The following is a 27988-nucleotide window of genomic DNA, read 5'->3' as shown; positions in this document are numbered from 1 at the left end:
TATACAAGCAACACATCCTACATCCAAGTGCTTAGAATGATGAACACCATTATCATTTTCCTTGCTAAGAACGTGCAACATATTCATTGGAACAATATTATATGTCCACTATCATTCACTTGAATAAAAGCAACGTGTTCATTTAAGTGAACAGATAAGTGCATCTGCAGAGCTGTTCCTAAAAATCTACACGATGCATTCAGAATGTATTTGCAGTCTATGTCACAATACAACAGCTTACATGATACGCCCAACTCCATGAAAACCTACTCTGGTACCAACAAAATTTGAACAAATATACACAACTAGACGGCGATCTTCTGGGTAAATTTTCAACTCAACGGGAGTCAAAAACTGCTAATCAGAGCCAAAACTCGTGACCAGCATCAGCACCGTGATATCTAATACATCACAATCACAATCATGATACATGTCAGAGTTATACCTCATCTTGATTCCTGATTACAACATATCTTCCACTCGGTATAGTTTCTTTATGTAAGGTGTGATCGAATCCTTGAATACAAAGCATACACAGCCAAACTCGTCTCTCTCAGATACAAACTGCGCAGGCTCTAAGTTTAAACCAAGGGTTCAATTTCTTGAGACACTCATTTTACAAGCGGACTAAGCCCATCGCCTTCCCAACCTAGCTTAAGCATGTGATCCACCACCTTTAAGCTCAACTACGTTCAACAACAATGTAAAGCAACAATCAGTTATTATTCATGCAAAATCAAGCAATAGTTTGTTAAATAAGTCAAAGGCAGTCTACACAGAACACACGCATAAGAAAGCAAGAAAAACAATACCAACTCGGAAATTAAGAAAAGAAATCTACTTTACAGATACTTTTGCAACTTCAGTTATAATTCATGCAAAATCAAGCAATACTTCTTTTTTTTTTTTTAACTAAGACTTATGTGTTAGTAGCTGGCTGGACAAAGTCCAATAGTTCATTCATTTCCAATTGGAACTTGGAAGTCAGAGCATAACTTCCACTCCATGATTGAGCAAAATATTGAGTTTTCAGCAACTGTTATGTTCACCTTGACATAAATCTGCCTGGTATGATATGAATGCGATCTAAGAGAGGGATTCTCTATTAACTACATGAAAATTTTTATTCCAAATAAATTAATGGCATGGTTATAAATTTTATCAACCAAAATGAAAAGAACTTGATGTTCTTTCACTACATACCAATGTAATTTTTCTCCACATTATTTAATATGGAGTACATCTTTTGAATTTGATTTCTAACTTAAGGTTTTCACTTTCCTTGAGATAGACATGCAAAGAAAATGGTGAGATAGACGTGAGGAAAATGGTTCAACTTACAGCAGGATCTGTGAAGATCATCAACTGTTTATCAGCAGTAGATACTATAAGATTTGTGTTGTCCTTGTTCAGTGCCAAAGCTGTAATATCTTGCCCCTCACCAAGTTCCATAGTGTGAAAGACCTGCAAGCAAGGAATTTATTGTCTAATTAATTTAAGCACAATGCAAAGCATGGTAAACAAAAAGCATATGCTTCAAATTATTAACACTACTGGATGTGGAACATAAAGTGGGTTGTGTCAACTATATGATAATCAATTCAGATTTTGCACGTGTAGCAAACAGAAAATAGCGTGCCAATAGCACTCCAAATTTAGTGATAACAGGGTTCTGTATTTCAGACAAATAGACAATAAAAGGGAGGAAGAAGGGTGGGGCAAAGAGACATTTTATCCAAACCTTTAGACTATAAATATCAACAAAGCAAATGGAAGGTAAGGGGATGCCAAGTCTATGTCCATCGTTAGCGTCACCAAGATCTTCAGCTCCTGAAAGCTTCAAGTTCTTCTCATTGTCAGAGAATCGTCCATCATAATCCAAAGATGGGTTCAGCCCGACTAAAGCATTCTGTCCATCGGCAGAAACCTCCATGCAACCAACATTAGAGGTGGGGAAACATGTCCTAGCAATAAGAATTCCATTAAGAGTAAAGGTGCTAAGAGTTTTAAGATCTCTGTTCCAAGCCATTACAACTCCATCAGATGATAGGCAGACCATATGAGCCTCCACACCAACTAGCCTTCTTATTAACCTGCCCCTTCTGATTGAATGCAACAAGACATCTGATGAGTTGGAACATGAAACAACAATTCCAAGATCTGAATTGATGCAGCAGCATGATATTTCTCCAAGATGGCCCCTTAGCACATGTATGGGACCTTCAATCCGATGCTTCCTCCTCTCCATAGAGGTGTTTGCTGTCATATTACCAGCAGGTGTGCTAGAGCCAGTGGAGTCCGATACATTAGGTGCTTGGGATGTTGAGACCTTATGTAATCTCCAAAGTAGAACTACCGCATCACAAGAACCCGTCACAAGATAATTGCTGTCAGGAGAAGTAGCCAGGCATGTCACAGGGGCACAGTGTGCTCTAGCTATTTCCAAGGTTTTTGCTGTATCTGCTGATATCAGTCTTACACTGTTATCAACATGCCCACCTGGATACAAGCTCATATACTACAAGTTAGATATAGTACAAGAAGCAGTAGTGAAGCATGATAATATGAAAAGAGATCAAACTTTATGGCCACAACGCAGTCAAATAAGTGACACCCCCCCCCCCCCCCCAAAAAAATAAAAAAATAAAAAAATAAAAAAAATGGTCCAATTAGATAATAAGCCTCATGCTCTAACTAATAGAGAGAGAGTGTAGCATCTAATATAGTCAAGTGCAGGAGAAATTCTATAACCAGATAATCACATTTAGATATCAAAACCAGTTTGTTATCCATTAGGGCACAAGGCTAGGTTGGTGAACCAGACTAATTTCAATGAACTCAATGACCTCCAAGATGTCATAGATAAAATATGAACTGCTTACCCGTGATAATTTCCTTGTCACTAGTGATGGAAACTATTGCAGAGCTTCTGATTCCAGAAGTTGGAAATGCCATGGAGAGTGGAAAATTCCACTCTTCTGACCCAGAAACTGTTGGCCCCTTGAACATACGCATGAATGCTCCACCAGCAGAACTGACACTAGGTCTTCCATGTTGAAAAAGAAAAGGACTGCCTTGGCCATCAGGTGTGTTTGACTGCCATTTATGCTGTGCTATGTGTGCAGCTGGAGCACCTATATCAACGATTACAAGAGAATCTGCAGATGCATGGATTGCAGCAGCAGGTAGGTTGCAGCGCTCAGGGTAAGGAACAGTATACTGCTTAACAACAGTGGGGTTCCTGAAGATAGTCTGCTACAAATAAACCCAGTGACATTTGTCAAATATAAAAGTTGCAGATAGGAAAATCCCCAAGATGGAGGGAACTTCTTAAAAAGAGTTACGCATCTCATCAGCCAACAGCCCAAGATATCCAAAAGCTACATGTCTACATATATAACTTGAGGCATATTTTAAACATCAAAATAACTTGAACTGGAATTTTTTTTTTTATTATAATAATTCATCTAAAATAACTTTCACCTATCCAATGAAGTTTACAGGAAGTGCTCTTGCTCCCTTAAAGCTTTCTAGGCTAAAAAATCTATCAATCAATCTATACGCGTGCGCACACACATTAAAGTAGTTCAGTCCTATATCCATCAAAACTGTGGGGCAATATTGTAATTACACTTCTTAGTCTTAAGTAGGGTAAACCTAAATTCCATGTTAATTAATACTTATTTTTGCAATTTTTTTAGTTGATGTTCAGAGTCAGAGATAGTTAAAAACATAAAAACTCTAATGCAACTTATTTAATTAAATAAGACATTCATAAGTCCCACAATATTTATTTAGACAAGTACTAAAAACAAAATTGATGCTAAAATATGTTTGAGCCTCATTATTATTATACTTTTGAATTTGAATTATTTCTCAAAAAAATGGATATCATGCAATTGATTATTTACATCATTATTGTTAATATGATCTAAAAGGTACGGATGCTCTGTTGTTAATACGCTTTTCAAACTAAAAAATGAACAGTGAAACTATAAACAATTAATTATTAATTTTTATAAAATTCAAAACAAAAATATATTCAATTTATTAAATATATAATCCACTTCTAGATGTATAACAAGTGTATTATATAGAACAGAACTATAAAAATTTCGATCATATACTAGGTCAATATAAAATATGCAGTTAAATGATATCAAGAGCACGTATAATGCAAGCTTCACACCTCTATTTTGCTAAAACTAATATCATAATTATGAAACATATTTCAGATAAAAGATACCATAATGGTATTTTAAAATAGGGACTAAGAAAATATTCCATATTCATTTAAAAAAAAAATACAGACTACAGCATTTTCCAACATCCAAAGGAAAAAGAAAATTATAGTTGTGAAATAAAATGAATTTACCTGTAGGTGAAGAACATCTTTTAGTGGCATCCTTTTAATGTGAGGAACCGTTAGCAGTTGTGATGGTGTCTGTCCAAAATAAGCAATCTGATCTTGTGTAGCACGCTGTTGGACCTTTTGATAAGATTTAACATGTACAAGTTAGTCGAATATGAATTTAAGGGATAAAAATAAACTGAGATGTTTGATATACAAACAAGAATTGGAGCATACTGGGTCTGAGATTTTGTCAATGTCCACGGTCCCTTCATATGTAATATAAAAGAAAACATTATTTGCCAATATAGCTTCTTTTCCTCGTTGCTTATACCTGAATATTTCCAACAATTCATATTCAAAATTATGGATTTAGGAGACATCCTGCTTTAAAGCCTTAATCATATTGGGTCAATACACTAAACATTAGTAGGAAGATCACACTAAAGGGTCCTATGGGATGAGGACATTACCCAAAAATTAAATCAACCCATTCATGTAAATGTTCTGAGACATGCTCACTCTCAAGTGCCATCTGATGCTTATGAATGAAATCAACTGGGCTTTCAGCCCAAGGTGGAAGACGAACAAAATCTGAAACAGTGGGGATCAGGGACAAACCTAATTAGTCTATAACTATAATGTAGTTTTGCTTGCCTCCAGTTTAAAAATCCTGTACTACATACCAAGCTTTTCTCCAACTTGTGTTGTGCCAAAGTCAATTGAATTCTCATTGGTGAGTGCTTCCGGAAGATAAAACAGCTCTGGAACCTAAGACGCAAAGACAGGAAGAATAGGTGTTATGTTGTACAACTGACTCAGGTAAAGAGCCCGATGTCAAGAATGACATCTAAAAGGAAGTCAAAACTACCATTATAAGTCTATAGTTGTAAGAAAGCAAAACCGGTAATTATCTTTCAACAGGAATAGAAATTATATACCAACTCCTTCACATCACTCATGTCCTCAAGAACTCCTTTCCATGTGGCAGCAATATCCGAAAACATTCTGTCTGCATGGTCAAATTTTCCCCCTTGTAGTTGAATTGATAAAGTAGTAAAGGGTTCCACTCTAACAAGATAATACATAACCTGTTACATCATCATCCACCATATCATAGCATCAGTAATGAAATCTCAAATTGTACTTGTCTACCATCCAATACTAAGTGGTGCCAATTTAACATACCAAAAAAAAAAAGCATGAAAAATGCAGTGCACATAATAAAAACGGTAAGCACAGTAAAACATATAAAAAATGGATAGATGGGTCAATGTGTAAATCAAAAACATAATGTTCTTACCACTAGAGATGCACCCTTTGGCATCCAGTAGTAAAGGGGTCCACTCTCATTTGCTTCTTCAACAAATGTGCCAATGGATCTCTGATCTTTGGCTAAATTATTCTAGGTTGGACCATATCAACTCCATGAGCCTATGTGCGTTGCTTAGGTTTGTTTTTAGGTGATTTTACATAGTTTCTATGGAGTATTATTTTAGTAGGGAAGCACCAAATTTTAGTTGTCACATGCTTAGTAACATCTTTGGAAGCATATTAGTTTAGAATCTAGAATTTATTTTATGGCAAACTTTCCTATAAAATAATAATAATAATAATAATAATAAAAGAAGTTTATGGCAAACTTGCAAGCTTTTCTTGATCTTTTTTTTTTTTTTTTTAAATAAATAATAAAATTTGGTCAGTTTATTTACACTATTGAAACTCAGATCTATTTATTTGATCAAATAATTCTAGAATTAGTTCTTATTGGCCCTAGTGAGATTGACATGAAATTCACTCACTATATTACTTGATTTGACTAGTATACTTGCTGTAATACTAATTATACATATTAAATGCTAATAAGAAAGTTGGAATGGGGCTGAATGAAACTACAATACTTGCCTCCATGACATCTGTGTTAGGGTGCAACGATATCCATTGTCTTTTGTTTCACTAACATACCTTCTACTTTTGGTCTTTATTTTTAGAGTACAGGATTCATGTTCTTGCAACTATTTGACATCATTGTGAGTACATCATGTACCAAGTGCAAAATGATGGAGAGTTTAAAAAAAAAAATCATTCCAAGATAACTCCAAGCATGTTTAACATAGCCTGATAGCCATGCACAGGAACTTTAGTAGTGGTGATATGGCATGTTCGGGATCATCACTAAAAGCCTCAGTGCCTGTTTTAGGTTTCAATTTTACACTGGACCCTATAACTTGGCAGCTAGCAATAGAAAGTTGATTGCAGATGATGATAATAATAACAACAACAACAATAATAATAATAACATAATAACAATAACAATAATAATAATAACAATAACAATAATAATAATAATAAAAGACAAGACATAAGAGCAAATTGCCATTTTGGTCCACTGACTATAGGGGTCCTTTTAATTGCAGTCCACGACTTTCAAAAGTGTTAATTGCATACCTTGACTATTCAATTTTTATCAATTTCGGTCACTCCGGCCAAATTACCGGCCAAATCTTACCGGAAAATAGTAAAGGTTAAAATAATGAGGGTATTTTCGTCATTTAACGTCTCTTTTCTTTCTTCTCCGACGAATCTTCATATTTTCCGGCGGGATGCTAAACCTTCGATGCCCAATGGCAATTTAAGGAGTATCCCTCATTAATTAAATACTCCATAAATTGACTCTGACGAATCTTCATAAATTGCCATACCATTCATTTTTTTACTCCATAAATCATGTTTAATTAGCACTGTTTCAAACCCACGCACTGGTACGAGTCAGGTGCTGGGATGCTGGGATAAATCATGTTTACTTAGCACTCCGGAGCAAGTTAGGCATTTGGAGACAACCAAGTCGCCGGAGTTTCTAGGGTTGACAAGGACGGACAGTGCTGGGATGCTGAAGGAATCAGACTTCGTCGGACCTGGTTATTGGAGTTCTTGATACTGGGATCTGGCAGGAGAGGAAGAGTTTTAAAGATGAAGATCACCCAGGCACGTCCTCCACCACCAACAACTTCTTCTGATCCAAATGTCGGTCGTAAACGAGCAAATTCACCAGCCCATGTTCAGTAAAAAAGCTAAATCGCCGGAAAATATGAAGATTCGTCGGGGAAGAAAGAAAAGAGAGGTTAAATGACGAAAATATCCTCATTATTTTAGCCTTTACTATTTTCCGGTAAGATTTGGCCGGTAATTTGGCCGGAGTGACCAAAATTGATAAAAATTGAATAGTCAGGGTATGCAATTAACACTTTTGAAAGTCGTGGACTGCAATTAAAAGTACCCCTATAGTCAGTGGACCAAAATGGCAATTTGCTCCAAGACATAATAAGTAGTTGAGTATTATAATCTCTGAACAGTATCTTTTCCAGGAAAAAGGTCACTGATGCCTACTTTGAGATACTTTATCAAATATTCAGAAATCAGTCTCATGGTTACTAATTTGGAAATAAAGGAGCTGGTGCTGTTTTGAGGGCCAGCAAATTCGGGTCAATGACGGAAATGTGAAGGAAAACAGAGGACTTGACAAAAATGTGAAGATTATAAAACTTGGACAAAAATAGGAAAAGAGCGTTTGGGAGATGTGTTTCAGTGTCAGAAACGCATCTCCCAAATGCGTTTGTTTTTTTTCCCCGCATGTTAGCCACAGACGCAAGTGGGACTTGTGTCTCATGTAAATATCAAAAAAAAATAATAACAATAATAATAAAAGGGCGGCGACCACTTGGGTCGCCTTCTCCGGCGAAGGAGAAAGCGGCCCGTTCTGTGAAGGAGAAGGCGACCAACTTTTATTATTATTATTATTATTATTATTATTACTATTATTATTATTTTTACATGAGAAGCAAGTCCCACTTGCGTATGTGGTCAACGTGCGAGAAACAAATAATAATAACAAACGCATTTGGGAGATGCGTTTCTGACATTGAAACGCATCTCCCAAATGCTCTTTTCCTATTTTTGTCCAAGTTTTAAAATCTTCACATTTTTGTCAAGTCCTCTATTTTCCTTCACATTTCAATCATTGACCCAGCAAATTCTTGTCAAGTTCAAGGACCTATTTGTGCTTTTTTTTTTTTCCATTTACAAGAGTTTCCTGGCAACATTCTTTATTCTGTTGATTTTTTTTTTTTGGATAGACTCGCTTTGCTTTTGTTGCCTTTGCCCTTTGATGAAACACTTGAGGCAATTTATAAGTGGTACCCCCTTGGGGCCCTTAAGTACAAACTTGAACCCCTAATTTGCATGTTTTGAAGATGCAATTTCTCATTTTACTCAAAGCTTCAAGACTTTTCAAACTTTGTAGCTTGTAACTCATATAAATAAAGTTCATAGAACAGAGCTTCCAAGTTTATTGCCAGTACCAGGCCATACCACCATATAAAATGCATCTACAAAAACATATAGCAAAACCACACTTCACATGAATATATCAAGAAAACTATAGTGGACAGCCACAGGAACCATCAAAGCAAAAATGAAACAGAAATATGGCATGAATGCAACTTGCTACTAGTATATTGTGTAACCAACTCCTATAGTGAAGGATATGCATAAAACTTACTGATCCAGCAGTGGAATAGTGTGAACCATAGTGGAATTTTGGGATGACAGGGTCATCAAAACTAGAGTATCTTTCCTGAAACTTCTCAAGTCTGTCAGCATTTAGTGCACCAACAGGCTGCAAAGCACATACTCTTCATGTCATCTAAAAGACAGGAGTTTGCAACAAATAGAGAAACAAAGAACTCAGAGTCACGGCACCTTTGAGAGATCACGGTAACAAGAAGGATTGGCAAGATCCAAGGTGGTGGAACTGTAATCTGATAGAATCCATGGGAAAACAGGATACTGGAGAACATAGATGAATTAGAAAATGAAATAAGGACTGCTTTTTGAGCTAGAATAAAAAGAAAATCTTTAGAGAACTATACCTGTGTAATGTCATTATAACTACGCCCAGCCAGTGTGTTTAGTTGCATTAGATATTCAAAGTTGCTAATCTGCATGGAACAACAAAATACTTTTACCAATTTCTCAATTCAATCAATGGTTAAAGAAAATTAGGAAAGACTACAGACAAAATCACAACTATTTAACAAGATAAAATATTTATTGAAAGCATACCTCCCATCGAGCCCAACGTTCCATAAGTTGAGTTCTTTTCAAGAGTTGTTCAGGTCTCTGCACCAGAGCAATTAGCAAAAGAAGAGAGAAACATTAGGTAATTGGTGAATTCTGACAGAAGTGTATATACATTGATTGTCTCAACTAGGGCAGACTGGCAGAACAATATTCAGTGCCTTAACTATCATGTATCTGATAAGCATATCAGACTAGACTCTACCAAATGCCAAGTTGCCAACCGTAGTCTGAAAAATAATTCATGCATATATGTGCAGGCATCCTTCTTTGTCAATTGTTGTAAAATGAAAAAAGAAAAGTTTTCAGAATGACTGATGCCAAAAACCAGTCCAAGTAGGGGAAAGAACCTGTGTTGCCAGGTAAATGTTATTCAAATGAGGAGGGCGAGTTTGTACAATTGCTCGATAGGCATTTCTTCTTGCCTCAGCGCTCTGGATTACAATACACAAGATTGATTAGCATGCACAAATCAATAAAGGGGCAATAATGGAACACAAATGCATACAACAGAAAGTAATACCCCGAAATCAAAGAAGAAGTTTGATCGGTCAACCATAAACAATTCCAATGCACTTCTCCTCAATAGATACCTGTAGGAAAAACACATTATTACTTACATAGTTACATCAAAAAGTTAGCACAACTAGAAACCCAGAGAAGTCGAGACATGATTCAGAAAGAGTTTATTATCAAAATGGTCCCTCAACTATTGTGAAATTACCAATTTGGTCCTCGACAATTTTTCGTAACCAATTAAGTCCCTCAACTTTGAAAATTTTAACCAATTTGGTCCTTCGTTTATTTTGCCGTTAAACATCCGTTAAATCAGGACCAAATTGGTTAAATTTTTCAAAGTCAAGGGACTTAATTGGTCACGAAAAATTGTTGAGTACCAAATTGGTAATTTTGCAATAGTCGAGGGACCATTTTGGTAATAAACTCATTCAGAAAATTCTACATGAAAGAACTAAATAGAGTCTAATCATAAGAAAATATAAATTGGAAAATAATTTTATTGCCACTAATGATGTATGGATATAAGGTGTTCCATAAAGAGAACAATGCATTTGATTCTCATCAATTTTATTTGGAAAATAGACTTTAAATTGTTTTTCCAACAATACATGGGTTGAATTTTAATTCCAATTGAATGGAATCAGTTTATTCTACAAAGTTCAGTCAACTGCAGATATGGCCATGCACATAACTGATGACCATCATTCTTAGTGCTTACTCAAACTGAAATGACAGTCACTCAACAACTAAAAATACTAAATAGAATCTAAAATACTTGCTCTGACCAAAGAAATTAGCAATTTAGCCGAGAGAGAGAGAGAGAGAGAGAAACGTACTTTAAACTCACCTTCTGCTATATATATGATGAAGGGAAGAGATTGGCCAGGTTCGATCCTTTTCCTGGACCCTCTCTTCAGTTTTGCAGTCAAGCCCATTGACAGCAGCACTGCTCTCAGCATTATCAATAATAAAATTCATCCTTCTTGTAGTTATCTTTAGAAAAAAAAAATACTTAAATTATCACAAAATAGTCTCCACATTTATAGCGCTAACTATGAACACTACTGAGATGGTAACTTTTCAAAAAAAAAAAAAAAAAAACTCCTCTGTATAAATAGTATATTGCATTTTTAATGCATAAACAATTTAAAAGCACGAACTGAACATTCAATTACTTCATTTTGAAATACATATAGTTCAAATGGCAATAATAATTTCCAAAATGGATTGGAATGCCTTTGCAACTATATAAGCATATATTTACATGAATGTGAAATGATCAACAAAATAATAACAGGTTGAACAGGATAATACAAATGACCAACATTAGATGCATCTTCTTTGATACTCTCTCTGTCCCATTTTATTTGTCCTACTTACTATTCATTGGTCAAACCAACTCTTTCTTTTTTATTTATTATTTTTTACTTATTTTTAAATTTAATTTTTTGAGTTTAATACTACTTTTAGTGTAGTTTCTAAATATATAAATTTTGTATACTAATACTAAACTTAATGCTATGAAAAATTGAATTAAAAATAACTTCAGTAAAGCCTCGTTAACCGAACCAGACACATAAAATGGAACGGAGGGAGTATAAATTTGCTATCTAGCGTATCTACCTTTCTTTTAAGTTCTCCCCTTGTCCACCAAGAGAAACGAGAACAAGAAATATACCCCCTTTATCAATCATTCAATTGTCTAAACATTAAAGTGTGTTAAACAATAGAATAGCAAAACTAAGTATTTGTATATATGTTCTGTGTATAAATGTACAGAAGAGTAGAGATATATATACTAGTGTAGAACTAACCCTAGCCACAGGTTACTAACACTAAAACCTAGGGCTAAGAGTAAATATCTCAACTAACCCTTATATCTCTAACACCCCCCCTCAAGTTGGAGCATAGATTTCAACATGCCCAACTTGTTACATATGTGTCACATGAACCATAAGACTCCAAACCTAGAACTACAAGTCTTGAACCTTCGAACCATGCTGTGCCAAGTCAGTCCACAATGCACCTTGTCCGCACCAACAAAGCTTCCACAAAGCTACAAACCAGGCCAAACACCACAACCGCAGCGCACCTGCCTCTCACACCCCACACCCTTATCACCACTGCTTAACACCGCAGCGCACCAGCCTCTCACTCCACAAACCCTTATAACCGCTGCCTACCACCAGTGTTTTCCCGTTTTCTTGTTGCGTGCACACAAACTGGTTCCTCCTGAACCATTCTTTAGCCGCCGGCCTTCCATAATAGCCGCGACATATGCCAGGTCCACACCACCCCTGGCACCTGTGCTGCCCATCACTGCAACACCCCTGGACTGCCTCCAACTCTCACACCTTGGCACTCAAAACAAAAACCTACTAACTAATTATTTGTCAGCTTCCATCCCAGCAGCCTCACCATTAACCTACTGCCAAATCATTCTCATTTTCAACACTCCAGCATCAACACCCCACCAACCACAATCACAGTTGCTGGCAACCACCAACCACCACTGCCGGAAAGCTTCACCGGCCACCACTGCTGCGGTTCTTGGTTCTTCCATGGCCATACAGGTGTTGTAAATTGCACTGTTAGCAATAACAAAAGAAAAAACGAAGGGCCAACACCACCAGCAACCATCCACTGTTGCTGGAGTTATTCTGCTGCGACTATGGAGAAGCCTGCGAGAGAAGAGGGGAGAGGGAGACTTGATGGTTGAGACACCACCACTACAGATCTATCGGGCTTTCAGAAACGAGCCTACCAGAACAAACCTCGACCGGAGCAACCGCCAGAACAGCGCACACGCGCCGGTGGCTGCCCCGCTTCCTCCTGCAGCTTCGCCTCTTCACTCCGACCAAAACCCACTACCCACTCACTCAACCTCGCTCTAATACCATGTAAAACAATAGAATAGCAAAACTAAGTATTTGTATATATGTTCTGTGTATAAATGTACAGGAGAGTAGAGCTATATATACTAGTGTAGAACTAACCCTAGCCACAGGTTACTAACACTAAAACCTAGGGCTAAGAGTAAATATCTCAACTAACCCTTATATCTCTAACAAAGTGCAAATAATAATTCCCTGCTTGAGTGCTACTAAAAAAAAGGACAATCAACATCAACAGGAAATTTAACTAGCCTTTTCTCCTTCATGGGCATTATTTGTTATGCTAGTCTACTGTATACCATCAACAGCACTGGAGTTTGGGCATTAATTATTTCAACATTTGAAACTTTCTCCTGACCATCAAACCATCCAGGAAATTTCAGAAATATTTAGGCCCAGTTTGGATGAGATTATTTTCTTCTTTCTTTTTTTTTTTTTTTTTTCCTACTGATAATGGCACTTATATGATCTTTTAGTGTGTGTGGATGGGCAAATGAAAATAGCATACCGACTTTCAAAATCTATTTAATCTATTTAGAGCTTATGCATATAAGCTATTTTGAGAAGCTTATCAGAATAAGCTGGAAAATAGCTTTTGAAAGGCTGAAAGCTAGTCGGGCAAACAAAGGGAAGCTGTTTTGAACTTATTTTAAAGTGAAACTGAAAAACATTTATCTTAGAATAGATTTTATTATTGGCTTATTGCTAAAATCCTTTTAAAAGTGAACATAGTAAACTAAATAATCAGAACTTACTTGAAGCATTCCTCTTAAAACCTTCAAAGGCCTAACCATTGATGATGGAAGCTCAAGGACAATCCTTTCATCATGTTCGCTAGGAATATAACCTGGGGCCACTACTGAGGGACTATGCACTGTCGTGGGGTCTGGTTCAGCAGCAAGCAGTGGATTCCCAGATTCTTTAGATGTCTGCAGAGGCTGCTCAGCAGTTGCAGATTGTTGGTTCTGAATCTCTCCATGCTGTTGAGTGTCATCTACTCTCCCCTCCGAATTTGAGGTCTCCTGCTCATAATCCTCATTCACATCCTCCATAGATATAGCTTCTGCCACTAAAAGTGAAGCTTTAGATGGACTGATTGCACTAACTTCTTCTAGCCTTGGCTTCTGATCATCATAATTTGCAGCAGCTCCAAAATGATCTGAGCCTCTGTAATTTCTTCTCAAGCATCTTCTCATTCTTGAAGATGTTTCCATATTATCCAGCTTCCAGTAAACCTACATAGTGCAATGATTAAGATTTATATTAAAGGGATCTATTAGGCAATTAGAAGAAAAAAATGCTAGTAACATACATGCTGGTTATTGTATAGATGAAGACTAGATGGACCAAAAAGGCATTTGGTCTCTATCAAGCTGTGAATAAGTTTCCGCCATTCACGTATTCCACAGTACAAACGATGTTGTGCTATTACATCAACTTGTTTGCGCCTTTCAACCTGAAAAGCATAGAAATTTCAAGTGATTATGTGTGAAAAGTTACTGCAATGAATTAATGATATAGCACAAAGAAAAAGGAGAAAAAGAATGCCTCCGATCGTTGCATGTTTCTTGCTAAAGCTAAACTTCCAACCAGAACAGCAATGAATTTGTAAGATAGCGCAGTAAAATCTTTCCCATGAACTGATTTGGTATCAACTTCCCGCAGGCATTCCAGCCAGGCAACCCCCATGGCTTCAGAAACATTCCATCTCTTCACACGTTCAGTATCACTCCTACTTCGTCTCTGTGCAGAGGTAGCCATTGCCACTGCAGTGAGACCTCTTCCTGAACCAATCTTTGCACTGCGCTCAAGATCTCGTGCAACAGCCAGTGCAGCTGCCTTTGCTGCAGCATTGTCCCTTGGAACAGTTAGAGATTTACTGGGAGCCTCCAAAGGTTTTTGAAAGCTTGAGAAAGTATGGAGTTTGGGCCTTTTTTGCTCAAAAAATGAGGAATCACGTCTGAGCTGTGGAGTTGCTCCAGGAGCAGCAGTTTCACCTCCACCAGCACCAGCAGCCATCATTGACAATGCCAAAGCAGCAGGCGGTGATGCAAAAGCAGCAGCCCAGCTTGGGGTGACCATAGCAAGGGAAGCCTGGATAGAACCAGGCATTGCCATTAAAATAAAAAGAAAATAAAAGTTAGTTAATTGAGAGAGAGATTGACAAAAAACTGAATGCCTTATACATGCAGAATCATGAATAATTAAAATACAGTTTCATCACAGAAAGTGCACACATAAGCACTAGGAGCAGTAGCAGTCAATAACTCTGATTGCAAAAGCATTAGAAGAAAGAAATGGAACTCCAGTCACTGAACAATCATGAAAATTAAAGATAATCCATAACGAGCAAATGATGCCAAAGTCACTCACTTTGCATAATATCTTATCTTTTCGCAGAAGAAGATTATCATGCTTTAATAATAGATTTCCATGTAACAAACCACAAACACCAGCAAAGTATGTGAAAACTGACAAAATTATAGAGTTAGTTTATCAACCTCAATTGGCAAGGCATCAGCAGCCAGTGCAGGGTCATCAACTGCAAGAGGATTCACACCATCAGCAGTAGCAAGCTCATGAATTCTGGCCAAAAGGGGTCTCCACCTCTTTAAAACAGCAACAAATGGAGGTAAAATAGCCTCCAGATATTGTTTCCGCAGAGGAGTTCTGTCTCTAGCAACAGCATGCCACACCTGCAATTTACATGTAACACAGTTTGCACCCAAAAAACTGTTGCAGGAAGTTCTAGTAGCTGTTAATAGAAATTAATGTAAATCAAGTAATACAAAAATTCACCTCAGAATACAGAATACAAGATGCAACCAGCACCCGTGGTCTCTTGGACTCGGAAACTGCCATGTTGAGAATAGGTGAAAGAACACTGTCCATCATTAACATGGAATCAGTTGACTCAGAATGTCCACCAGAAAACATGGCATTTAAAGAAATTGGACAAATTAAAGCAATGGATAGTAGCACAGATATCAGGTGTTAGCATGTGCCAAGTAAACCCAAAAATGTCAAGAGCAAAAATTTTTTCTCTACTATTGAACATTGTGAATGTACAATAAAAGGCGGAACACAATCTACTAGTTATTAGACCATAATGATATAAGAGACTTTCACATATAAGCTAAAGCAGCATAAATTCAGGTAGCCTCATCCTCCTCAAGCCAATAAGAAGAAAATTTAAAGACTAAATATAATAGTATATTTGTTGCTATCAGGCCTGTCAGATTATTGCAGATCAGTAACTAGCACATATACAATTCTACTTTTGCTTTATCCACTGTCAAACAGGAGGTTGGTGTGCCAGTAATATTCAGAAAATTATCAAAGCAAAATTGTAGATACAATATTTTAAAGGGCACTCTAATGGAAAATAAAACAGCTTATTATTTGGCAGAAAAAATGACCACAATGATTTTATGGTACCTTGCATTATTAGAGAGGATGTATGGCCAGCATCCAAATAAAACACAAGAAAAAAATGAATGTAATAAATTCAGAATACTATGAGTACATGGCTGTATCATGTACCTCCACAACACTGAAGTTCGTGGTTTTCTTGATGAAATAGAAGCACTGTTGTCTAACAATGCCATATCACTAGTTTCTCCACCTAAAGCCTCTGATGAACCATCTGCATCTATGCAACTCTTTGGCATGTGATCTTTACCATCATCTTCTTCCCTTAATGAAATGAGTACCATTCTCAGCATACATAAAAATGGCTGGTCACTATCTAACATATTGTACAATGCTGCCATGCCTCCCATTCCAGTACCAGATCCTCCTCCAATACCAAGACCACCACCAATTCCAGACTCATCTAATAACAAAGTTTCAAGCATCACAACAGACTTTTTAATTAAGGGGAGTTCAACCCAGTTTCCATTAGAGTCTTTTTCCAATGCAGAATTCCAAGGTTCCCAACCACTGCCACCACCACCAAAGACTGGAGCATTTGAGGGTAAACCAAATCCATACCATAAACGACTCCTGTACTTCCATCCCTCAGCCAAATCTACAGCACAACTTCCATATGATATGAATGCACTAGAAACTGATTGATATGGTTCAGAAGCAGCTGCTGCAGTAAGCCTTTCCATCACAGATGCAGAAATTTGACCATTTGCGTCAGCCATTGAAGCAAGAACCTGTTGAGACCAAGAATAAGCTATCACATTTAGAATCCAACTAGTTGGAAGAGAAAATTAAAAATAAGTACCAAACAGATTCTGTTGGCAACTGATGATTGTATATAATAAACATTATTATAATAGTTTATATCTGATTGAGAAAAACACAAACATAATTAGAGGGATACAACAAAAGTGTACAGTCAAAAGATGATGGTGAAACCCAAATGATAATCACAATACGAAAAAGTAATACTAGGATTACACAAAGCTTTGTGTACATACATCAACTGGGATCCCACCAGTATCACTAGCTGATGATCTTGTCGACTGATTCACAACAGGCATAACAATTGAAAGTGGAGAAACAGAACCAGGGGGAAAACGTGAAGCACGGTAAAGTTTGCTTTGCAGCCTTAAATGATCTTCAACAAGCATCAAAATCACAATTGCATTCTCAACCAAGATAACTGAAAGTTGGGCAGCATTCTCAGCTCCAATTTTAGCACCCCTAGGGGACAACCCTTCGGCTGCTATACCAGCAGCTGCTTTAGCAATAGCTTCACTCTGGCAAAAAACAAATTGTGGATATAGATTTGGTGTAACCTCTGAAAGTATAAAAGCTTATAAAAGAACTAACATGTTTGGATAAAGGAATAGGCCCGGAATGGGATAGCATTCCTGGGAATAGGCCTATTATGCCGGTTGTTAGCACTTTTTATTCCTGAGAATACTATTCCCCTTGCAAGGGAAATAGCTATTCCTTGGGGGGCAGGGGAATTGGTATTTTTAATAATTGATGTTTTTATTAATACCTAAATTACCCAAATATAATTAAAATCTACACACATTGAGTTTTTTAATACCTAAATTACCCACTTATAATTAAAATCTACACACATACATTTATAAAATATTTACGGTAGGGGTATTCCTATCTTTTGAATGATTATTCCATTTCTATTCCTTATACCAATCAAACATTAGAATAGGATTCCTAATTTCCTATTCTTCCAAATTTCACTCCACGAACCAAACACAATGTCAATGCAATTGGCATGGAGCAAAGTGGGGAAGCTGGAGCACAGAACAGCACTTTTGCGGATGTCGAAATATTACTTAGGTGAACTTAGACAAACACCAAAATTCCATTTCTGCTAAATATTTCTATTTCGAGGGGGGTGGTTTGCTGAAGGGCGCTGAAAAGCCAATAAGGCAATTCAACAGAAAACAGTGTGAATAGAATAATGTTGAGTACAAACAGCAAAAGAATGATCAGATACTAAAGATATCGCTATCAACAGAGCATCACATATGGAATTTATTGCAATGTTGTGTTTTTCTGCTCCACTCTCACTGGGATGCTAGTGTTGGAAACATTTTACTATTCTACTCAAATTAAAGATTATTATTGTTGTTGTTACTTCATTATTAATTGGTCCCAAATCTATCTCAGATGAAGAGAAAATCAAGTAGAACAATAATTAAGCATGCCAAAATGTTCTGGCATTACCTGGACCTGCAATTCCCTTGCAGCAAACTCCAGCAAGCCTCCCAACAGCCTTCTTTTGAAAATTGGCAATGATTCTTCCCGTCTTTAGAATATGCAAAAGTCCAATGTCAACAAACAAGCATGAAGGCAGCAAACAATGCTCACAAAAGCTTCCATATTGATATGCAACATGATGTCAGATTCACTACATAAATACTGATCTAGAAGTTATTTGAAGATGCAATGTTCCTCAAAACTTAACAAAGAACAATTAGATCAGTTGATATACAACAATAGAATGACATTTTTCTAGTGCACTAGTAAGTGATTGACTGTAAACTTACAAGTCCAAATTTAATGAAAAAGGGAAATTGGCAAATTGCAGGGAAATAGCATGTGAAAGCAATCCATCTCAACTTCCTGTGGGCCATCTAACTTCCTCCTATTGCTAACATGGTTATAATCACAGCTGGAAAGAAAATTGTTTGAAATTTCTATCGAGATTGTACTTAAAGTGATACATAAACAAAGTTAAGTACCTAGTGTTAAATAAAAACATCTAATTAAAAATAAAATTTAATTGAATAATAGTACTTTGAGTCTATTATGATGACAAAAGAAAAGTCAAGTAGTGTTGTGTGCTCACGTCACAGGCAAGAAAACACAAAGGAAAAAAAAATAAAGGATAGTAGTTCAAAAAAAACCCTTGAGTTTGCTTGAGACCCAAAACTCCCTTATCCCTTAGTTTAGGGTTAAATTTCTGCTTGCTGTCCACTCCCTTTTATAGGGCAGATTACAAGGATTCGTAAACTAAGAATGATTAATTATTTGGTAGTTTCCAAATAACTAAATTGTCTACATTAATTTGAATACTAAGAGTAATAAGCTAAATAATTATTTAGAAGCTTCCTCATAACTAAACTAAGGGATACTAAATCAAAAGGATAAAAACTTTAAAACCCAGAAAAAAAATAGAGCCCTCCAACTCAGCTTAAGATATACCATGTACCTGATTCTTTGATCTCCAGTGCTAGAACCACCCACCATAGAAAGCCATTCTGCACAATGAACTGTAGCTTCAATATCCTGTCAAATGAAAGTAATATGCAATTACATACATGAAACTGCTGGAAGTGAAAATTTGAAGAGGAATAGAAGATGTTGATTAGCATAATACGCAGAGTTTTTTATATTATTATTAAAAAAATAAAAATAAATAAAATAAAAATAAATAAATAAAAATAAAAATAAAAATAAGAATAAATAAAATAAAATAAAACCTGCTTTGGCTTTTTTGTCAGATCCAAATTTATTACTGTAAAATATAAGCAAATGAACACCAACAAAGACCAATAGTTTTGGCCAACTACCAGCCCCATGAACTCATGAAGCAGATATGAATGAAAACCTAAAAATGATGTCTCCAATAGTCTCTTCGAAAGCACCACATAGAATTCAATGAAAAGTGTCTTTAACTAAGTTCCGGGTATTATAACCAAATAAAATTTAATTAAAGCCTTTGAGAAATGATATAGGTCACAGTTCCCAAAATTGGCCTTTTCCAACAATATAATAAATTAAAAATGTTGTATTATAACAAATTGATCAAAAAGATTTGAAACTGTTTCTACTACAAGACAAGTTTATTGCATTTTATGAGCAATTCTCAGAGTGGTGGTAAACAATCCTTAAAAAAATGAGAGTTCAAATATATATATATATATATATATATATATATATATATATATATATATGCAAAGTAGAGTTCAGGTGAGGCTCCGTCTTCCCGTGCTGTGTGCGGTATACACTACTAGTGTTAACAAAATACACCACTAGTGTTAGAAAAATGCACAACACAAATATGCACCATTAGGTACGCATCACCAAAAACACACTAGGTATGCAAATATACACCACACAGTGTTCGGAAATGCTTCGGAAATGCACAATTAGGGGCAGAGAGTTATGAGTGTGTTTTTGTGCATTTTCATTGTTGTGCATTTTCCTATCACTAGTGGTGTATTTTGTTAACACTATTACACTAGTGGTGTATACCGCACCGACTACACGGGAAGGCACGGCCGCATTTGAGCAGATTTCTATATATATATATATATTCAAACAAAATTACCTGCCATCCATCCTTCTGACGCATTGAATGTTCCAAGATGATAATCAGAAAATTGTGTATGGCATCTTCAACATCCTGCAAGCTGGACGAATTGGCATTTTTACTTGCTCCTGTCTGTCAAGGAGGAAAAATGAAAATTAAATCAAATGATGTCAGAAGATAGCACAAAATCCAAAAGAGGTGCAGTGGGGGACTAGCTGTCACTAATAAACACTAAAAGCTTATATGAACAGTTTTCACAGCCTGATCACAAGAAAGCAAGATACAAGAATAATGAAACTCATTTTCAAATAGGTAATACATTGTCATGAAAGTAGGCAATGCATTATCTGACCTCATGGTTTGATATAAGAATCTCCAAAATCCATTCAGGCCATTCCGCCATCTTAGTCAGAGTGCTTCTATTTTCAGGATGACTGCAAGCCAAAATCAAGAGATCCTGAAATCAAATAGAATGAAACAGATAAGAAAGAGTCACAAAAGCAATAGAAAGACCAATGGTAGGAAACATAATGGCAAATAGCAACAAGAAAGTAAACATTTTTCATAAGCTATGCCTATTAAATGGGTATTCATCAGAAGTTGCAAGATCTTTGTGTGGGTTTATGGGTTTAAGGCAACATAGAGCAAGAAATGGTTGCTACTTGTGCCAGTGGAATTGTAGTAAAGCATAAGGAGTAGTGGTACTAATACGGAGGAATCGTAGCCAGAACTTAGTACCTGTAGTGCTCGGCCTTGCAATGCCATTGATGCATATGGAAGCGAGCGTAAGAGAACCAACAAAAGTTGTATATGCTCAAAGCGATGGCCAGAGTCATAAAAGTTTAATCCCTCATCAGTTAATGAAACATTCATCTGTAACAGGAAGAAACAATTAAAATATAATTGCTAAAACGGAAACTCTCTACTTAGTAAACAGCATCCTCTCAATAACCCCCCTCCCCCACCCCACCCCAGTAATACAAAACAAGTCAGTGATGTGTAGGAAACCACGCTTCCACCAAATGATAGTGTGCAAGAACAGAATAGGTTTACAGGCACCATTCTAACATCATTACTATTTTTATAGTTACCATTTTAAACACATTATTGCACAACCTATTAAGGATTAGAATACAAGATCCACCTACTTAGCATGTTATTGGGAGATTCACCAACATTCACAAATTAGCTAAGATCAGTGGATCGAATCACAAGGGAAAGCAATTGTTTAACAAAGAAACTGTTGGAAATTTCTCTGAAGTAAGCTTGTATAGAGAATGCAACCCCTCCCTCCACCAACCTCACACACCAAAAAAGTGACATAAAAACACACATATGAACACCCTGGTTTTCAGACTCTGCCCAATAAGCATTACATAAGTTTGTGGACCTACTAATAGAGAGGAAAGAGTCCAGTGTCTACAACAGTATTCACAGATACAGTACCCAAGGAGAACAATAAACTTGGATTATATTTGCACAAAGCAAGGGCATAACTGAAAAAGAAGTATAATCTGGAGAGAGACGTGCATACCGAGGCACCCAATAAAGCTCTGTACACACTGCTAGTCATAAGCCTATTTGGTGCTGCTTGGAAAGCCTTTTGTAAAGCAAAAAGTAGAAGGGAAACCTTATCATCAAACATAGTGCCACCTCCCTCAAACAAAGCCAATGTGTTGTTTGTCACATCTGGATGTGACTGCATACCAAACTTCAGATATCCTGATGAAACTAAAGTGCCTAAGAGGTTGATAATCCCAAAAACGATACCATCTCCTCTATCAATGTTATATACATTATTCCGAGCATTTTCTGCACTTATTGAAAAATTTATGCCACCCAAGTTCTTCAAAAAAGCATTCTCAGGGAGTGACTGTGTCTTTCCGATATTAGACCTAGCAGAAGCATTCAGACCTGTACTACTAAAAGACCCAGGTTTAGATGCCATTTCATGTAAAATCCTTTCTCCTTCCTTTGCGCCAACTGTTTCATCAGCTTGTGTACTTTCCAAAACCCGACCTTCACTGTCTAGTTCTGTTTCCTGGGCTGATACAGTGTTATCATCCGGATCTGAAGGATAGTCTAGATCATCATGATCTCCTGCCTTTGCCTCCCGCTGCAATAGGAAAAGAAGTGACTCTATACCACCACATGACAGGAATGCTTCAGCAAAGCTCTGTGCACGAAATGTATTTGGTTGCACCACCAACCTGTAAATGAGATGCAAAACGCGTGCAACCTGGAACCAAAAATAAGGTGTCAAGAACATCAAGCATTTAGGAAACTAAAGATGGCCAGCACAGAGTGCATACTATGAATAGTATATGATGCTTGGAGCATACACAAAAAATAAATTCAATATAAAATTACACACTTCAACAACATTTAGGATTTGAGCTTTTCCAGATATTTTAATGTCCTTAGTTATAATTGACTATAATATTTCAGCCTAGAATAGTGCAATCAATAATCAATTAGGCACCTCATTGCAGGGTAACAACTAAAAATATCTCAGCAATCTATCCAAATATTCCCATTAAATTTTTAAAAAACAATTTATGTGTATGCCAAGAGGGAAAAAAAAAAAAAAAAAAAAAAAAAAGGTACCTGATTTGGCTGAGGACAGTCAACCATGAAACCAAGCAAACATTTGATATCATCCATGGCAAATGATGGTGAAGCAGCCACAACTAGAAGTTCAATAACAACCAACAGTTCATCAACCAATGCATTGATTTCACCAATAGGACGTGATTCCCCAGCTATGGAGAATGAATTAACAGAGTCACTTTCACGAATTGTCCAATAGCATTTCCTACAGCCATCTAGAAGCATCTGAATAGCATTAGAGTCACGCATCACAGATGACTCTGTGAAGACCATATCTGCAAGGGAAGATAGAAGCTTCTTCTGTAACCCATAGCTGCATAAGCTCCAAATCTTCAGATCCAGTAGCAATGTACTGAAAAGCTGCACCTTGAGTGTATGATTATGCTTCTGTGATTGACATAAAGAGACAACTCCTGCAACAAGCTCCTCATCTGCGACTCCATCACGCTTCCCAACATCAAGTGAAGATAAAGTTTGTAGAAGGTAGTTTAATATTCTCGACAGAACTTCAGGCCCTCTTCTACGACTCAACTCATCATTATTTCCAGAATGCTGAATGGCCAAAGAGATAATTCTAAAAATAGGAGCAGCAAGAGCTGTGGTGGCCAATGACAAAGAAATGTCACCTTGTTGAGGTTCCAAGCTATTCTCATCCATATTGCTTATTGCCAAGGGAAGCAATGACATTGGACCTCCATAAGCCAAAGCCCAGAGAGATTCAGCAGGACGCATTCTTGTAGCAACATGAACTTGTCCAAGAACCTCCGCAGGCCTCCGATGTAGGCCTAAAAAAAGAGCAAGATTACCCTGGCAGCCACATGAATTTCTTCTGGGAAATTACCAAGTGAAGAAATAATGACATAAAAGATTTAAAGGCAAAGTTTTTACGTTTGCTTGCTACCATGTTTTAGAAACATAAATGAATAGTCAAATGATTCTTTAAAAATAAAAAAGAAAGAAATTAAAATCCATCACTGGAAATACTTAGCAATAAATGAACTAGAAAAATGAAAGAGGATATGAAAATTGAAAATTTGAAATATGACCAGGAGACAGGAGTATCTTAAAACTTTTGATTGTGCAACAGAGCCAACAATGGATAGTGAAAACACTTGTAGGAAAGAAAAGTGAGCCAATAAAAGCATTTTTCAGGAGGAAAAAAAAAACTAGAATATAACTTCTGAAGATTCACACCTACTTCTATATGTTACCAGGGCACTAACCCTCTACCATATATTAACACATGGAGACATGGTTTTCAGGTTTAGTGCAAAAATATTAAAAACTGTATGCATCAGCCTTTCAGATGGAAATCAAGAGTAAGCAGATATCAAATATTCTAATATGGAATTGGTTAGTGCATGTAGGGGAATAGTCAAACCTGCAACGCCAGATGGAGACGCATCGGGACAATACCGCCCACTAAGCAAGTTAGGATGATAAAGGAGATGAAGGCTTCCTGCAATTTCTGCATCTAAAAGAGCACTTTCTTCTGCAACTCTTTGGACATAATCATTTGTCGCTAGCCAAGGTGATGCAGATGCATGACCGAAAGAAGGGAGCACATCCCCACCTCTTGAAGATAAGCGTGCCATTCTATCTGGTCCAATTGGTTCTTTGAAAATATATATAGGACCCATCTCAGCAAATAAAGGGCACTGACGACGGCGCCGTTGTAACCCAGCCATGGTTGGAGGAGGATTAGTACCAATGCAGCAAAACGCAAGTGGTTTAGAGATTCGTGGAAAATCAAATGGACGGCTTTCATATAAGGAACCATCTATATATAACCTTAACTCACTTTCGGCTTTTCCAAGGAGCCCTTGCCTATAAGAGTGTTCAAGACCAATAAAATACCAACACTGTGGCTTAAATGCATGAGTAAAGTGCAAAGAAGCTTTCCTTCCTTTCCCACTACCACATTCAACAACCAAAAACTGTGCATGGAAGTATGCTTCCATCCCTTGATTATCAGCAGATAAGAAGCTGAATAACCTTGGCATGTGGACTGTGCCTTCACCAGCTAGTGCACTAGCTGCAGCAGCAGCTGACATAGCAGATGATTTCCCTGATGTGGCAGCAGCAGCAGCAGCAATTGCAGCTGCAACAGTAGCTGTATTCAAAGTATCAGCAAATGACTCGATATAGATCCATGTAGCAAATGCATATCCATTGGTGAAAGGCCATCGGCTATCCCCTGGGCCAAGTAAACCAGAACTTTCCCCATCAAACTCAAAGGTACATGATGGACCCTTTGACTCTTTTCCAGCCATGGCCTTCTCCAAAGAGAGCATCAAGCAAGAGGCCCATTTAGTGGCAACTGTTCTTGTGATTACTTCATACCAGCTACGCAGGTCCCTTGCTGTAAGTGAATGTCCAGCTAAGTGCTGGATGCAATAGCATAAAGGAGTTCCATCCCATTTCATTTCCTCTGTTGTAGCACCATCCTGAACAAAAATCTTCTCTGCTGACCGCAGCAAGACACCTAATAAACCAGCTGAGGAGCACATTGCTCGGTTTCTAGTGCAAGCACGCAAAATAGCAAGCAACCCTCTTACCATCCGAGTTCTAGGGGACATAAGACCTGCAATATCCCCTGTAGAAGAAAGCCAGGGAATGATCTCACCTGCCACAATGGCAGCTCTAGAATTCAGCATCACACTGGGTGGATTATTATCCCCATCCTCCTCGAAAGACTCAACACCACCCATTGTGCCAAGAAGTGAATCAATTACCAAGAATGCAATAGCGTCAGCATCCTCTCCATCTCCAAAACTCTGGGCACCGCTTACAATATTCTTCAGCTCATCCAAGCTTTCAGGCTTTCCCATAATAGCAGAGTCTACTAAATGCAAGAGCTCTGGAGACACATTTGGTGTAACCTGTTTCGACTTAGACTTCTGTGGTGAGTCAACAGCGACACATTCAGTATCCCCATATGAATACCCTGCAGAATCAATGCTGACTGAAGTGCAGGACTGTCTAATGTCATCACCAGAAGCAGATTGCATATCAAGCCCAGGGCTTGAAACGTGGTCATGACGTATCTCAGGAACTGCAGGAGAACTAAGCCTAGATGGAACATTCACAGAGGAAAGTTCAAAGTTACCCCTGCTCCCACCCAATGAGAGTCTCACATTATTAGAGCCTGAAAATTGAGAATCATTTGAATCAGGCCTACCTTTATGCTGATCTTGCAGTGAAGCATGCTCGAGCAGATCATCATTTACTACTACAACTTCTGCCTTAACTCCTCCTGAAACTACACTATTATGCTCACCATCATTTTCTGTCTGTGGTATTCCTACACTTTCATTTCTGTCATGGCCTTCTTCATCTGATCCTGCCCCTTCACCATCATTTTTATCATGCTCTTTGGGGTCCTCTTCTTCCATTTACAGAATGCTATATTTGCTAAGCGGAGAAGTACACTATCGCATGCTGAACTAACTTGTATGTCATCAAAACCCAGCTAAATGAACAAGTAACACTCAAATTGGAGTCCCTGCCACTGTACCCCCTTTTTCCTGATATAAAAAGATAAACAAGTTTTGACATCAAAATCAATCTAAGGGAAAACACAACTCATCAACAATGATTTCTTTCTACATACTAGACAGAAGTAACAGAACTACTCCGTAACTTCCACTATGTTTTCAGCCTATCCACAACACTAAAATCCTTCAACTCAGCTAAGAACAAAAAAAGGCAATGGTGAACAAACTGTAAGTGATCAATAGATAAATGCAGGAAATATCATGTTCGTTGTCCTATTAACTAGTCAGTGACTTCAGAAATGATGCAACTATCACTAACCAAACACCAGCAAACAATACTAGCTTTATCCTAAATCCACAAAGTAAAGCCACGCAGTTGAGCTACAGATCCACTGTTATGCAATGCACACGGATGTGCTCTCCAGCGTCAAAGCTCAATGAATCATACACATGTTGCATCTTAGATGCAAGCAGAAATAGACATTCGCGCATTTGAGAATCGGAATGCAGGCGGATCAGAATGCAATTTACAGCTATATCGATCATGTATGTATACAGTATGCGTCTAATTTACGTATAGAAGAAGAAAGGAGCATCGGAAGATGAGTGTGACGTTACCTTCCCGGAACTTGGATCCGGAATCCAAATGCAGTGACGGGATACTTCACGGATTTGAATTTGTGTTTAATTGGAATAAACTGAGGAAATATATACGAAGATCAAAGGAAGAAATAAAGAAGACAGAAGGAGGACGAGCTTGCAAAGGAGGGGGAAATCGAAATCGAACAGCTGAGCCGCTGACTGACCGCGAGGCCGCGAGAGAGAAGGCCGAGCCTGCTAACTATGTCTTGCGGGCCTTCACTGAGGTTGACGGGCTTGTCATATCTAAATGACGAGCCGTTTGGCCCTTTGGTCGTTTGATTGTCCAGTGTCTACGAATGTCGGTGTTGGTTTTTACTTTTTATTTGGCAAATAAAAATAATTCTCTCCCAAAATTTATTCTCACATGTTACTCCTCACACAAATTTTTGATCTAGACACTCTTTTTTGGTTAATAAAATGAAGATAATTTATCATTATTTTATGATGTCATGGAGTAAAAGTGTTCAATTTGACAAATCTATCCAGTAAGGCATGAGTTGGAATGAAGGTGAGTGTATGATAACTCAGAATGGTCAAATCGGGCTGCGGTTCTTGGGTTCTACCAAAAGGGGACCTTGTCTCTTATCCC

General features: G+C 37.4%; 1 protein-coding gene across 1 annotated transcript; it reads right to left on the bottom strand.

Moving 5' to 3' along the window:
- Positions 1–55: 55 nt before the first annotated feature.
- Positions 56–27673, bottom strand: LOC116015700 (BEACH domain-containing protein C2-like). The gene is made up of 32 exons (XM_031255865.1): positions 27376–27673; positions 24642–26787; positions 23258–24045; positions 22185–22889; positions 21389–21523; positions 21003–21107; positions 20669–20782; positions 19547–19623; positions 18559–18640; positions 17331–17612; positions 16444–17063; positions 15700–15784; positions 15402–15596; positions 14449–14994; positions 14213–14356; positions 13656–14135; positions 10854–10999; positions 10011–10080; positions 9838–9921; positions 9473–9529; positions 9280–9348; positions 9110–9196; positions 8910–9026; positions 5293–5442; positions 5038–5122; positions 4825–4945; positions 4589–4685; positions 4376–4489; positions 2883–3252; positions 1742–2499; positions 1342–1464; positions 56–686 (listed from the first exon to the last, which is right to left on the bottom strand). Exons 2-32 carry the CDS (start codon positions 26653–26655, stop codon positions 612–614), a joined length of 8895 nt encoding a protein of 2964 aa, XP_031111725.1. The 5' UTR covers positions 26656–26787; positions 27376–27673; the 3' UTR covers positions 56–611.
- Between the last annotated feature and the right edge of the window lie 315 nt (positions 27674–27988).

Source organism: Ipomoea triloba, chromosome 4, assembly GCF_003576645.1.
Source record: "Ipomoea triloba cultivar NCNSP0323 chromosome 4, ASM357664v1".
NCBI lineage: Eukaryota > Viridiplantae > Streptophyta > Magnoliopsida > Solanales > Convolvulaceae > Ipomoea > Ipomoea triloba.
This window is presented reverse-complemented; position numbering and strand designations above follow the sequence as displayed.